This window comes from Orycteropus afer, unplaced genomic scaffold, assembly GCF_000298275.1.
Source record: "Orycteropus afer afer isolate SDZICR_OR568_19922 unplaced genomic scaffold, OryAfe1.0 scaffold00120, whole genome shotgun sequence".
In the NCBI taxonomy this organism is placed as follows: Eukaryota; Metazoa; Chordata; class Mammalia; order Tubulidentata; family Orycteropodidae; genus Orycteropus; species Orycteropus afer.
In genome coordinates, this window is record NW_006921707.1 from 3,081,523 (window position 1) to 3,094,157 (window position 12,635).

The 12,635-nt window shown below is 39.3% G+C and overlaps 1 protein-coding gene across 1 annotated transcript in view; it reads left to right on the forward strand.

Annotated features, from left to right (window-relative positions):
* The first annotated feature begins 897 nt into the window (after window positions 1-897).
* The window catches only part of USP38 (ubiquitin specific peptidase 38), a 42,717-nt gene continuing 30,979 nt past the window's right edge, over window positions 898-12,635 (forward strand). The window contains exons 1-3 of the mRNA XM_007944097.2: window positions 898-1,579; window positions 3,679-3,814; window positions 10,865-10,994. Coding sequence (XP_007942288.1) covers window positions 898-1,579; window positions 3,679-3,814; window positions 10,865-10,994 — 948 coding nt within the window. The remainder of the gene's footprint in view (window positions 1,580-3,678; window positions 3,815-10,864; window positions 10,995-12,635) is intronic.

A 12,635-nucleotide genomic window follows, 5' to 3' on the forward strand; every position in this document is an offset into this window, starting at 1 on the left:
TCTAAATCATAGGATTTTATACGGATAGGGCTTTCTTGAGCTTTCATGAGCAGCCGGGCGGGGAGATAACTAACAGTATCTACCGGCGGTCGCCACCTCCACAGCATCTGCCCCGGGCTGCGCCACGACGAGACGGCCTATGACACAGTCAGCACTTGCCGCCCAGTAACGCAAGCGTCTCCGCCCGCCTCGGTTGCTGGCGGCCGCGCCTCGGAGGCAGCGAGAGGTCGAGGCAGCGAGAGGTGGACCCAGAGCACCCGGACCGAGCCCGCGTGTTGAAGCGGAGGAGGGATATAGGGGTGGGAAGAATGGAGTAGTCAGAACGCGGAGGGGCGGACCTTTCCGGAGGTTCCTAGGTCCTTCACTTCCTGTTTTCCGGACCTTCTGGATCCGGGTCAAAGGTGTTCCTCTTCCTCTCTTCTCTGGTTTTCCTGCTCTTGGCGCCCTCTGTGACAGCGACTCCTGACTTACTCCAGGACCGGATTTTACTCACTACCTGCTGGAGCCTGGACGCCCACACCTGCCCCAAGACATGGAGGCGTGCCTCCTCCGCCTTACGACTCGCAGCTCCCAGCCTTGAGCACAGGTGGCCCTTTGGGCCCTCTGCGCCGATATTGACAGGGACCGCGGGCCCGAGGAGGCTCAGAGTTTTAGCCTTAGGCCCGTGGCAGGCAGTGTTGGTTCTTAGGCGCGGCTCCGTGCGCTCTCCAGCTCACGCCCGGGCTTGGATGGACTCCCCTGCCCAATAAATGTGGCTGCTGAGGCGGCAGTGGCGGTGGCCAGTCCCGCTGCTGCTGTGCTCCAAGTTGTCTGTCCCGAGGCTCTCCTGCCGCTCCTCAGGGCCGCCGCCGCCGCCCTCTCCTTATCCCCTGGCCCTGGCCTTGCCGCGCAGCGACAATGGACAAGATCCTGGAGGGCCTGGTAAGTTCTTCGCACCCGCTACCATTAAAGCGGGTGATTGTCAAGAAAGTGGTGGAGTCAGCGGAACATTGGCTAGATGAGGCGCAGTGCGAGGCCATGTTTGACCTGACGACCCGACTCATTCTGGAGGGCCAGGACCCTTTCCAGCGACAGGTGGGGCACCAGGTGCTGGAGGCCTACGCACGATATCATCGACCAGAGTTCGAATCCTTCTTCAACAAAACCTTTGTATTGGGCCTCCTTCAGCAGGGCTACCATTCGCTGGACAGGAAGGACGTAGCCATCCTGGATTACATTCACAACGGCCTGAAGTTGATCATAAGCTGCCCGTCGGTGCTGGATCTCTTCAGCTTGCTGCAGGTAGAGGTGTTACGGATGGTGTGCGAGAGACCAGAGCCTCAGCTGTGTGCCCGCCTGAGTGACCTCCTGACCGACTTCGTGCAGTGCATCCCCAAAGGGAAATTGTCCATCACCTTCTGTCAGCAACTGGTTCGAACAATAGGCCACTTCCAGTGTGTGTCCACCCAGGAGAAAGAGCTGCGAGAATATGTTTCCCAGGTGACAAAAGTGAGTAACTTGCTGCAGAACATCTGGAAGGCCGAGCCCTCCACACTGCTGCCTTCCCTGCAGGAAGTTTTTGCAAGCATCTCTTCCACAGGTAATGTCATTGTGTTTCAAAAGAGTATCTCTTGGAAATTCATTGTCTCTCACACACTGATGGGTTTTATGCCTTGAAGACATTCATAATGGACACCATCATCCAAATTTTTACTCATCCTGTTTAGGCAGTGACTTCACCACTTTGAAAAACAGGCAGTGTTCCCATTTTAAATATTGAAAACATCTAAGACCTTTGGCGCTAAACAAGTTGCTTAATTACCCAGCCTTTGCGCAAGCTGTGAAATGCTTTGATGATGATAGTTGCTATATAAAGCTTCTATTTATTAGTGACTAATGGTAGCATAATAATGTTTCTCGTATTATTGTTGTATGTGACTATCATTTTGTTGTAATGAGGTTTTTCTCCCTGTTTATGAAGTGCCCTCCCCCCCGGTTTTTTGTTTTTTTTTTAATCACAGACTATGCAGATCTTTTTATTTCTGGGTTATCCCAGTTTACCTAAGCAGTACATTGAAATTTTTTGTCTGCTATAGTGTGTTGAGGGAGTTCTGGTAGCATAGTGCCTAAGGCACTTGACTGCTAACCAGAAGGCTGGTGGTTCAAACCCACCAGCCACTCCTCGGAAGGAAGATGGGGCAATCTACTTCCTTAGTGATACCGCCTCGGAAACTCAAGGAGGGGTCGCTATGAGTCGGGTCCAACTCGACAGCACATCACAACAACAACATAGTGTGTTGAAGAGGGATACAGGTAGAATGAGAGAAGGGGACAAGTATGAGGTCTTATATAAGTGGTATTGTATGTTGGGAATTGCATCCATGATACAAGTGATGCTTGGCAAGAAAATACTTGTCAACCTAGAAATTTTATATGAGTCTATATTCCTTGTTCTGCCTTGGAGAAATCAGTAAGTTCCAAGTCTGTAAGTTGTGAGCTATAGGTCCAAAACCATGTCTGCCTCCTCTGCCAGTTTCCCTACTTAACCACCAGTAGAGACTTCTGTTTGAGAGCCAGAAATACAGGTGAAGTTTTGGTGTCATAGTACCCAAGGCATTTGACTGCTAACCAGAAGGCTGGAGGTTCAAACCTACCAGCCACTCCTCGGAAGGAAAGTTGGGCAATCCACTTCTGTAGTGATACCACCTTGGAAACCCAAGGAGGGGTCACTAGGAGTCAGATCTGACTTGACAGCAGCGAGTTCGGTTTTTGGTTATGCATTCCGTCTGATGAATTAAGTACGTTCGGTCACTATGAGTCAGAACACATCCGACCACACTCATCAACAACATGAAAGAATTACCAACAATATATATGTAGTATCTGAGTTAGATTTTGGGTTTTTTGTTTTTGAGTTTTTTTGTGTGTGGGTAATTTTACTTGTATTACCTACATTGTCATAGTCTTAGGTGTCCCTAGAACCTTTGTGAGCATAGCAATAAAGGCTCTAACTTTAGATTTATGTAATAAATATATAGTTTAAACAAAGTCCCCAAAATTTTTCACTTTAATTTCACTTGTTTAAGAGATTTAAAAAACCTTCCTTAAAACAAAGTAATCTAATTACTCTAATTAATAGTTATAAATTACTTTGGAGGATCTAAAGTGGAAATTGAAATAATACCTTGCATTTTTATCCTGATTTCTGTTTTACAAATGAATATCTCAACAATAACATTATATTAAAGAATGCATAAAATAAAGTAACATGTTAAATATAACAATAATGGGAAGTAGTTTTTATATTGTAATAGTTCTGTCCATAGAACAAGTGGTCAATCTATCATTTCCGTAATTTTACATCCTTTCTATAAGTTAGACTATGCCATGAGGCGTTGTTGTTATGTGCCGTCGAGTCAGACCCAACTCATAGCGACCCCTCCTTGGGTTTCCTAGGCAGTATCCCTATGGAAGTAGATTGCCTCATCTTCCTTCCGAGGAGTGGCTGGTGGGTTTGAACTGCCAGCCTCCTGTTTAGCAGTCAAGTAGCATAGTATATAACAATTGTTTCCTAAGTAACTAATAACTTTGCTGTGATTATTATCATTATTATTATGTTTTGGTAAAGTATTGTTTTCTCTCAGTACTTCACTTGCACTTCCTTGCCATATTACTTTTTGTTTTTAAATTAAAAAATAGATGCGTCATTTGAACCTTCTGTAACATTGGCAAGCCTTGTGCAGCATATTCCTCTACAGATGATTACAGTTCTCATCAGGAGCCTTACTACGGATCCAAATGTAAAAGATGCAAGTATGACCCAAGCTCTTTGCAGGTACTTCTTCATGACTTTATGGATGCTAATTGTAGATTTGGGAGGACGGAATATTTTCAGTTGCATTTTATGGGTAATGAAAGACTTAGAGAAACATTTAAAACTGAAATCATGAAATCATATAAGGATTCTTCAAATCAGCTGGAATTAATTTTTCACCCCGTTATTTCCCTGACAAGGCATCTGAGTAATTCACAAATCCATTTCCAATGTAGCTTTAAAAAAAAAAATTCCAAAAAAATACACACATGTGCAGTTATTGTACAGTCGGGAGTCACTTAGATTATCAATATATTTTTCTAATCCCTTTCCTTATTATTGTTTCTTGCAACCCATTTCTTCCCTCTGGGTTCACTTTTTTCCTAGCAAGTACATGCTTTACTTTCTCTTTCAACTAAGATATGTGGGCAATATACTCTTACCCTTAACCTCTTTGTGATGTCTTTTTCCCCCCTAAATCTTAAGTAGATAATTTAGCAAGATACAGAGTTCATATTTCATAGTCATTTTCTTTTAGCAATTTGAAAATAATACTGCTTTTTCTTCTGACATCTGTTGTTGCTTATGTGAAGTTGATTGTCAGTCTGATTCTCGTTCTGTTGTGAGTGGTCATTTTTCTGGTACCTTTTATATTTTTCTCTTTATTCTTCATGTTATGCAGTTTTAGTCTCACATGTCTAGATATAAACTTATCCTCAGCACTTTTGTGTTTTTTTAATTCAATTATTCATTCATTTATTCAAATCATATTTCTCGAGTATTTAATATCAGTGCAAGGCAATGTTGAAAATATCCTTGAACAAATTAATAAAAATAATCTTCCCTTTGGAGCTTATTTTCTAGTGAGGAGACACAGACACTTAAGTTAATCAATTTCATTGATTTAAAGATACATCGTGATTTCAGAGGTACTAATAGGAGCTCTGGTAGCATAGTGGCTAAGGCACTTGACTGCTAACCAGAAGGCTGGCGGTTCAAACCCACCAGCCACTCCTCGGAAGGAAGGTTGGGCAATCCTACTTCCGTAGTGATACTGCCACGGAAACCCAAGGAGGGGTCGCTATGAGTCAGGGCTGACTCGACGGCACATAACAACAACAATATGTGGAAATAATTATGTCATTAATGCACAAAATAGTCAGATGGTAGATTTTCTTTTGCTGTTGTCATAAATACAAAATGTTGGATAATGAGATAGTTGGTAAGTAAACCAAAAAACCAAACTCACTGCCCTCGAGTCAATCCTGACTTATAGCAACCCCTCCTTGGGTTTCCGAGGGGTATCTCTACAGAGGTAGATTGCCCAACCTTCCTTCCTAGGAGTGGCTGGTGGGTTTGAACCACTAGCCTCTGGTTAGGAGTCAAATGCCTTAGGCACTATGACACCAGAGCTTGGAAAGGGTATATTTAAAACATTGAGACAAAACTAAGCTGGATCAACCCAGAATCTGCTGTCTAAAATTAGTTTTATTCTCCAGAAATTAAAAGTAAATCTGTCTTGTCACCTTTTATAATATTGCCAGTCTTAAGGTTTTAAAGTTGTATTTATTTTCTTAAATATAGAAAGAAATGGTTTCATTTATTCAACAAATTTAGTACTGTTCAGTACTAAAGAGCTCTGGAGGCACAGTGCCTAAGGCAGCAAGGCATTTGACTGCTAACCAGAAGGTTAGCAATTCAAACCTACCAGCCACTCCGTAGAAGGAAAACGGGGAAATCTACTTCTGTAAACATTCACTGCCTCGGAAACTGATGGTGGTTGCTGCGAGTCAGAATTGACTCAGTGGCAGTGGGTTTCGTTTTTTGGTTTATTTAGTCCTAGTTGTCATTGCTGTGTGCTGTCGAGTTAGTTCTGACTCAGCAACCCTATATGGCAGAGTAGAACTGCCCCATAGGATTTCCAAGACTGTAATCTTTGCAGAAGTAAATTGCCACATCTTTCTCCCACAGAGCAGCTGGTGAATTCAAACTGCCAGCCTTTCAGTTAGCAACCAAGTGCTTAACCACTGCACCATCAGGGCTCCTTCTCAATCAACTAGACACTTTGTTGGGCACTGGGGATTCAAAAATTTAACTGAAATAAAAACATGATCACTGTGCCTCTGAGTGGGTTTAAACTGCCAGTCTTTTGGCTAATAGTTGAATGCTTAACTGTTTGCATGAGTCCAAGTCAACTCCATGGCAACTGATTTGGTTTTGTGTTAGGTGTTGGGAATACAATATCTAGAGAGAGAAATTTTCTGCTCTCAATCTAGCAAGAAAAATTAGAAAATTTGTTAAAAGTTACATGATTAATAAACAGTACTTGAATATGCCTAAATCTTTTTAGGCACAGTCATGTTAGGATGATTTATTTCTGTGATTATTACAGTAATCATATGTATCATATTCTGTATGATAAACTATGTATTAATTCTTATTAGTTTGAATTCTAAGGACACTTAACTCGGATGTACTAATTTAATAAATTTAAAGGACATTTAATTACAGTTATAGAGGTGCCTCGGAAGAAAGGCCAAGAGGAAGAAAGATGATCTGCTTCCAAAAGGTCGTAGCTTTGAAAAACCTTTGAAGCTCAGTTCTGTTCTGCAACACGTGGGGTCACCATGTGTGCTTAATATAGTAACGTGTATAATTAGGGAGCTCTGTTGGCATAGTGCCTAAGGCATTTGACTACTAACTTAAGGCTGGTGGTTCAAACCCACCTGGTGGTTCAAACCCACCAGCCACTCCTCGGAAGGAAAATTGGGTAATCTACTCCCATAGTGATGCCACCTCAGAAGTACAAGGAGAAGTAGTTATGAGTCGGATCCGACTTGACAACAAAATTAGGTTCTCAAAACATTTGTTGAGTGACTGATCTCAGTTTGTATTAGCTGTAACTTGAAATTGCATCAGCGTGGTCTTGAGATTGAGTATGCATGGGATTAGGAAAGAATGGAGACATTCTCTGAGATAGAAATCTAGGAATGGACTGGAGAGAGAACAAGTCTGGCTGGGTGAGGGAAAATGAAGAGCCGTAACCAAATGGAAAGGAGCTTTAGTGGTGTAGTGGGTAAGACAACTGGCTGATAACCAGAGGTCCGTGGTTCAAACCCACCAGCTGCTCTGCAGGAGGAATAGAGATAATCTACTTCTGTAAAGATCTGCAGCCTTGGAAATACATTGGGGTTCGTTATGAGTCAATCAATTCAATGGCAGTGGATTTAACCAAATGGAAATACCTGCTCTGCCTACTGTCACCCTTTACATAATAGTACTTCCCTTAGATCTGAGCAAAAGGGAGATTCTGACCACTGATAGTGTCACTCCCTATGGGGCAGAGACTACATAGAGCAAGATATGCCCCCACATACCCCTCCACTGGACCACATCATTTTTGTATGGACAAATTTATTTTCCTTAAATAAAAATAGTACAAAATGTAGTGGTTTGTTTTTGTTCTTTTCTAATTTAACAATATCTCACATCTTCCCATGTTAGATCTCCATGAATAGAAACATAAACACCTGTCTCATCCTCTAAAACTTTACATATCATTCCATAGAATTAATACCATGGTATATTTAGCACTGTCCTTGTTGATATTTGGATTGTTTGCAGTTTTCCCATGTCATAAACAGTGCTACGGTGAATGTATTCTTTGTACATAAATGCAAACATATCTCTCCTTTCCTATTCCACGTATGTAGAGTGGCCACAGACTTATTAGAATCAGCCTAACAACAATTGGAAGATAAGAATAGTTATCAGAGACTACTTTAATGACTTTTAACCATTGTTGGAAAAGACAGCCAAAAAAAAAAAGAAAAGTGTTTAGCCAATAGAGGGAACATATAGATAGCTTTTAGTAAAATGCATTTGGACTTTAGGACAACTTGAAATATCAAATGGAACATGAAAATCATAAAAGAAAAAACTTAAAGTAACACTCTGGTGTTAATGTAGATACTTACAACACAGTAGTTGTTTTTTTTGATAGCATGTTTATATATGTGGTATTTATATTTGATGTTTTGTACAATTAAAATAGTTATTTGTATAATAGTTACTTGAACTAACCATTTAACTATAGTTAAATAGCTATTTGTTTATTGCAGTGTGTTAGTATTTGGTGAAAAAGAGGAATTCATAATGAGTAGTTCCAGTGTTACATGTTAACTTGTATTAAATAAGTTAACATTTACATACTAAATAAGCATGTTTACCTGTAATCCACAGATGAAGAAACTGAGACACAGATAAATAATTTATATCAATATTTAGGATATCTCAGCTAAACGTTAGGCTACTAACTGAAAAGGAGGCTTTAAACCCACCAGCAGCTCCAAGGGAGAAGAGACCTGGTGATCTGCTCATGTAAAGATTGTTGTTGTTGTTAGGTGCCTTTGAGTTGGCTCTGACTCATAGCGAACCTGTGCACAAGAAAACACAAAACACTGCCCGGTCCTGTAGCATCCTCATGGGCTTTGCTGTACTTGAGCCCATTATCGCAGCCACTCTGTCAGTCCATCTCATTAAGGGTCTTCCTCTTATTCACTGCCATTCTACTTTACAAAGCATGATGTCCTTCTTCAGATATTGGTCCTTCCTGATAACACAATCAAAGTACAAAAGATAAGCCTCATCATCTTCACTTCTAAGGCACGTTCTGGCTATTTCTCCAAGACAGATTTGTTCATTCTCTTGGCAGTTCATTGTATATTCAGTATTCCTTGCCAATACCATAATTCCAATGTATCATTATTCTTCAGTCTTTCTTATTCATTGTTCAGCTTTTACATACATATGAGATGATTGAAAATACCATGGCTTAGATCAGGCACACCTTAATCTTCAAAGTGACATCTTTGCTTCTTAATTCTTTAAAGATGTCTTTCATAGCAGATTTGCCCAATACAAACTGATTGCATTTGATTTCTGCTTTCATTGGTGTTGATTATGGATCCAAGCAAAAGGAAATCCCTGACAACTTCAATATTTTCTCCAATCATCATGTTGTTGCTTATTTGTCCAGTTGTGAGGGTTTTTGTTTTCTTTATGTTGAGATGTTTTCTTTATATTGAAGGCTCTAGTCTTTCATCTTCATCAGTAAGTGCTTCTAGTCATCTTTACTCTCAGCAAGCAAGGTTGTATTATCTACATATCTTAGATTGTAAATGAGTCTTCCTCCAGTGCTGATGCTGCATTCTTCATAAAGTCCAGCTTGTGGGATTATTTACTCAGCACACAGATTGAATAAGAATGGTGAAAGGACACAACCCAGACACACACCTTTCCTGAATTTAAACCATGTAATATTCTCTTTACTGCTTGAACAACTGCCTCTTGGTTTATGTACAGGTTCCTCATGAGCATGAAGAAGTGTTTTGGAATTCACCTTCTTTGCAATGTTATTCATAATTTATTTTGATCCATGCAGTTGAATGCCTCTGCATAGTCAATAAAACACAGGATAAACATCTTTTTGGTGTTCTCTGCTTTCAGCCAAGATCCATCTGACAGCAGCAATGATGTCCCTTGTTCCATATCTTCTTCTGAATCCAGCTTGAATTTCTGGCAGTTACTTGTGTTTGATTTTAATGACGTTCGATAATTTCCACTTTCTGTTTGATTACTTTTGTTTGGAATGGGCACGAAAGGGATCTGTACCAGTCACTTGGCCAGGTTTTCCAAATTTCTTGGCATAGAAAAGTGAGCACTTCTAACATTGCATGTGTTTGTTGAAATATCTCAATTGGTATTCTCTCAGTTCCTGGAGCCTTATTTTTCACCATTGCCTTCAGTGTAGCTTGGATTTATTAATTCATTACCATCAGTTCTTGATCACATGCTACCTCCTGATATGGTTGAACGTCAGCCAGTTCTTTTTGGTATAGTAATTCTATGTATTCCTTCCATCTTCTTTTGATATTTCCTGTGTCATTCAGTATTTTGCCCATAGAATCCTTCAGTATTGCAATTCAAGGCTTGAATTTTTTCTTCAGTTCTTTCAGCTTGAGAAATGTAAAGCATGTTCTTCCCTTTTGGTTTTCTAACTCCAGGTCTTTGCACATCTCATTATAATACTTTACTTAATCTTCTCAAGCAGCCCTTTGAAATTTTCTGTTAGCCTAGCAAACCCTATGGCACAGTTTACTCTGTTATATAGGGTCATTATGAGTCAGAATCGATTTGATGGCACACATCGACACCAACAAGCTAATAAATTGTGAATTGAGATTTTAAATCAGACCACTCTGATTTCAAAATTCCATTTTTAATGGGATATAATATATATTTATATAATAGACTAAATTATAGAATATGATATGATAGCTTTTACATTATTTTCTTAAAAAATAGTCTGAAATATTAGATTACTGGATCAAATATGTGAGCATTTGACCCAAGTGCTTTTCAAAGCAGCTGTACCAGTCCCATTGTGATAGATACCTAATTTTAGGGAAAATCTGCATCAGACCCCTAATATTTGTTTTCTTCCATTAGAGTGGATTGATATTCAAGAAGAAAAATGTTAATTAATATAGAGTGAAGCCATCGGGATATTTTTATACTCAGTGCCCTTTATGTATTTGAAATTGCCTTTTGTTGTTTTTCTATAATGAGATTTTGAAAGGAATAGATACCTGTTTCACAATATAAAATATCATCTTTGGTAATGGTGCATTTCATGTTAGATGCTACCCTCCAAGAAGGAGAACTCTTGATTCTTACCTGTGTGTGTTATTTCAAATATCTACACTTGATCTACTTTTCTTAGGGTAAATTTGCCTAAATAAATTCTTGATATCACTGTATAGCATAAATTTAAATAGCAGAAATATTTTTTATGGCAATATATGAAACATAAGAAACTGTCAGCTCACAAAATTGGGAATTCCTTGAGAAACAAGCACCTGTCATACTCTATTTTACATGTTGGGCAGTGCCATTTACAAAGAAACTCAGTAAATATTGTGTCACACAGTGATACTATAACTCTTGTTATTCCTAACTAATTTTGAAAATATTTTCAGTAAGATAGTTTTATTTTCCTTCAATTTGCAGAATGATTGACTGGCTGTCCTGGCCATTGGCTCAGCATGTGGATACATGGGTGATTGCACTACTGAAAGGACTGGCAGCTGTCCAGAAGTTTACTATTTTGATAGATGTTACATTGCTAAAAATAGAACTGGTAAGTGGGGATATAGAAATCTATTAGAATGTATGGGCTCACAAAGATATAATTAATCTTTTTATTTTGAGTTTGTCAAAAGTAAATCTGGATACATCTAATTTCAAATGTGTTCTTATTTTGATTTCATTTTGAATTATAGGTTTGAATAGGCTTTAGAAATAAAAAATGCCTCTTAAGTATAGATAGTTAAGATAATTTAGCTCTGTTGCAACATATTTAGCATGAAAACATACTCTTCCCATTGTTTCTTCAGTTCACCCTAATCAAACTTATACTACCATCACTCTACTAAAACTATCTTTGACATCAGTGCTCTTTAAGGTTACTAACCCAGGATTCATTTCTAAGATTTATCAGTAGCAGATGATCACTCCCTCTTGAAACACTTTCCTTGGTTTCTAGGACACTATACTCTCTTGATTTTTGTTCTAGTTCATTGGCATTGCAGATTCCTGTACTGAGTCTTTCTAACTTTAAAGCTTTAGAGTGCCTTAGAGTTCAGTCTTTGAACTACTTTCTTCTCAATGTGTACACACAGTATAGGTGTCTATGGCTTTAAATGGTTTCTTAAGTTAATGATTGCCAGATTTATATTTGTAACCATTACTTTTCCTTGAACTCTAGACTCAAGTACCTAAATGCATTAAAAAGAAAAAAAAAAACCCACTGCCATTAAGTCAATTCTGACTCATAGTGACTCTGTAGAACAGTAGTACTGCCCCATAGGATTCCCAAGGCTCTAAATCTTTACAGAACTACACAGCCACATCGTTCTCCCACAGAACAGCTGGTGGGTTTGAACTGCTGACCTTTGGGTTAGGACATGAGTACTTAACTACTGTGCCACTGGGGTCCCTTAATTGCCTTTACTTCACTGTTTATACTTGCCTTGTACATTCACCTTATCCAAAATCTAACCCCTGATTTATTCCCCTCCCTTACTTGATCCTTCCATCTTAATAAATGACTACTCCATTGTTCCTCTTGGTCAGGCCAAAAACCTTGGACTTACCTTTGTCTCTTTTCATTTTCAATCAGCTCAAATCAAATCCTATTAATTACATTTTTTTAAAAAACTATTTGTCTCAATTATTACTTGTTGACAGCCTAAATTGTGAGTTTTTACAATGATCCACTTTACTTTGAAAATATTTTGCTTTTGTGTGTGTGTGTGTGTGTGTGTGTGTGTGTGCTTCAGGTGCGAATTTACAGAGCAGAATTTGTTTTACGTTCAACATTTTGTGTACATTTGGTTTCACTATTAATTACATTTTTAAAATATATGCAGGATCTCACCACTTTTCATCATTGCTCACTATCATCCTTATCTAGTTATTATCTCTTCACTATTTGCAAAGCTGTCTTTCTGTTTCTGCCATTGGTCCCAAACAAGTAGCATACAAGCTCCTATGTGATCTAGCCCACTGCTCCTTCTCTGAGCTCATCTTATACTGGCCTGTCTTCTGTGCTTCACTCACACTCTCCACACCAAGCTGAAGGCCTCAGGGCCTTCACAGTGCTGTTTGCCCCACTTATAATGTTCTTCTCCCTGGTATCTGTCATGCTTATTTTCTCATTTCTTTCAATTTTATAATCAGATGATACTTGTCATGGCGTTTTTTTTTTTTTTTTTTTTTT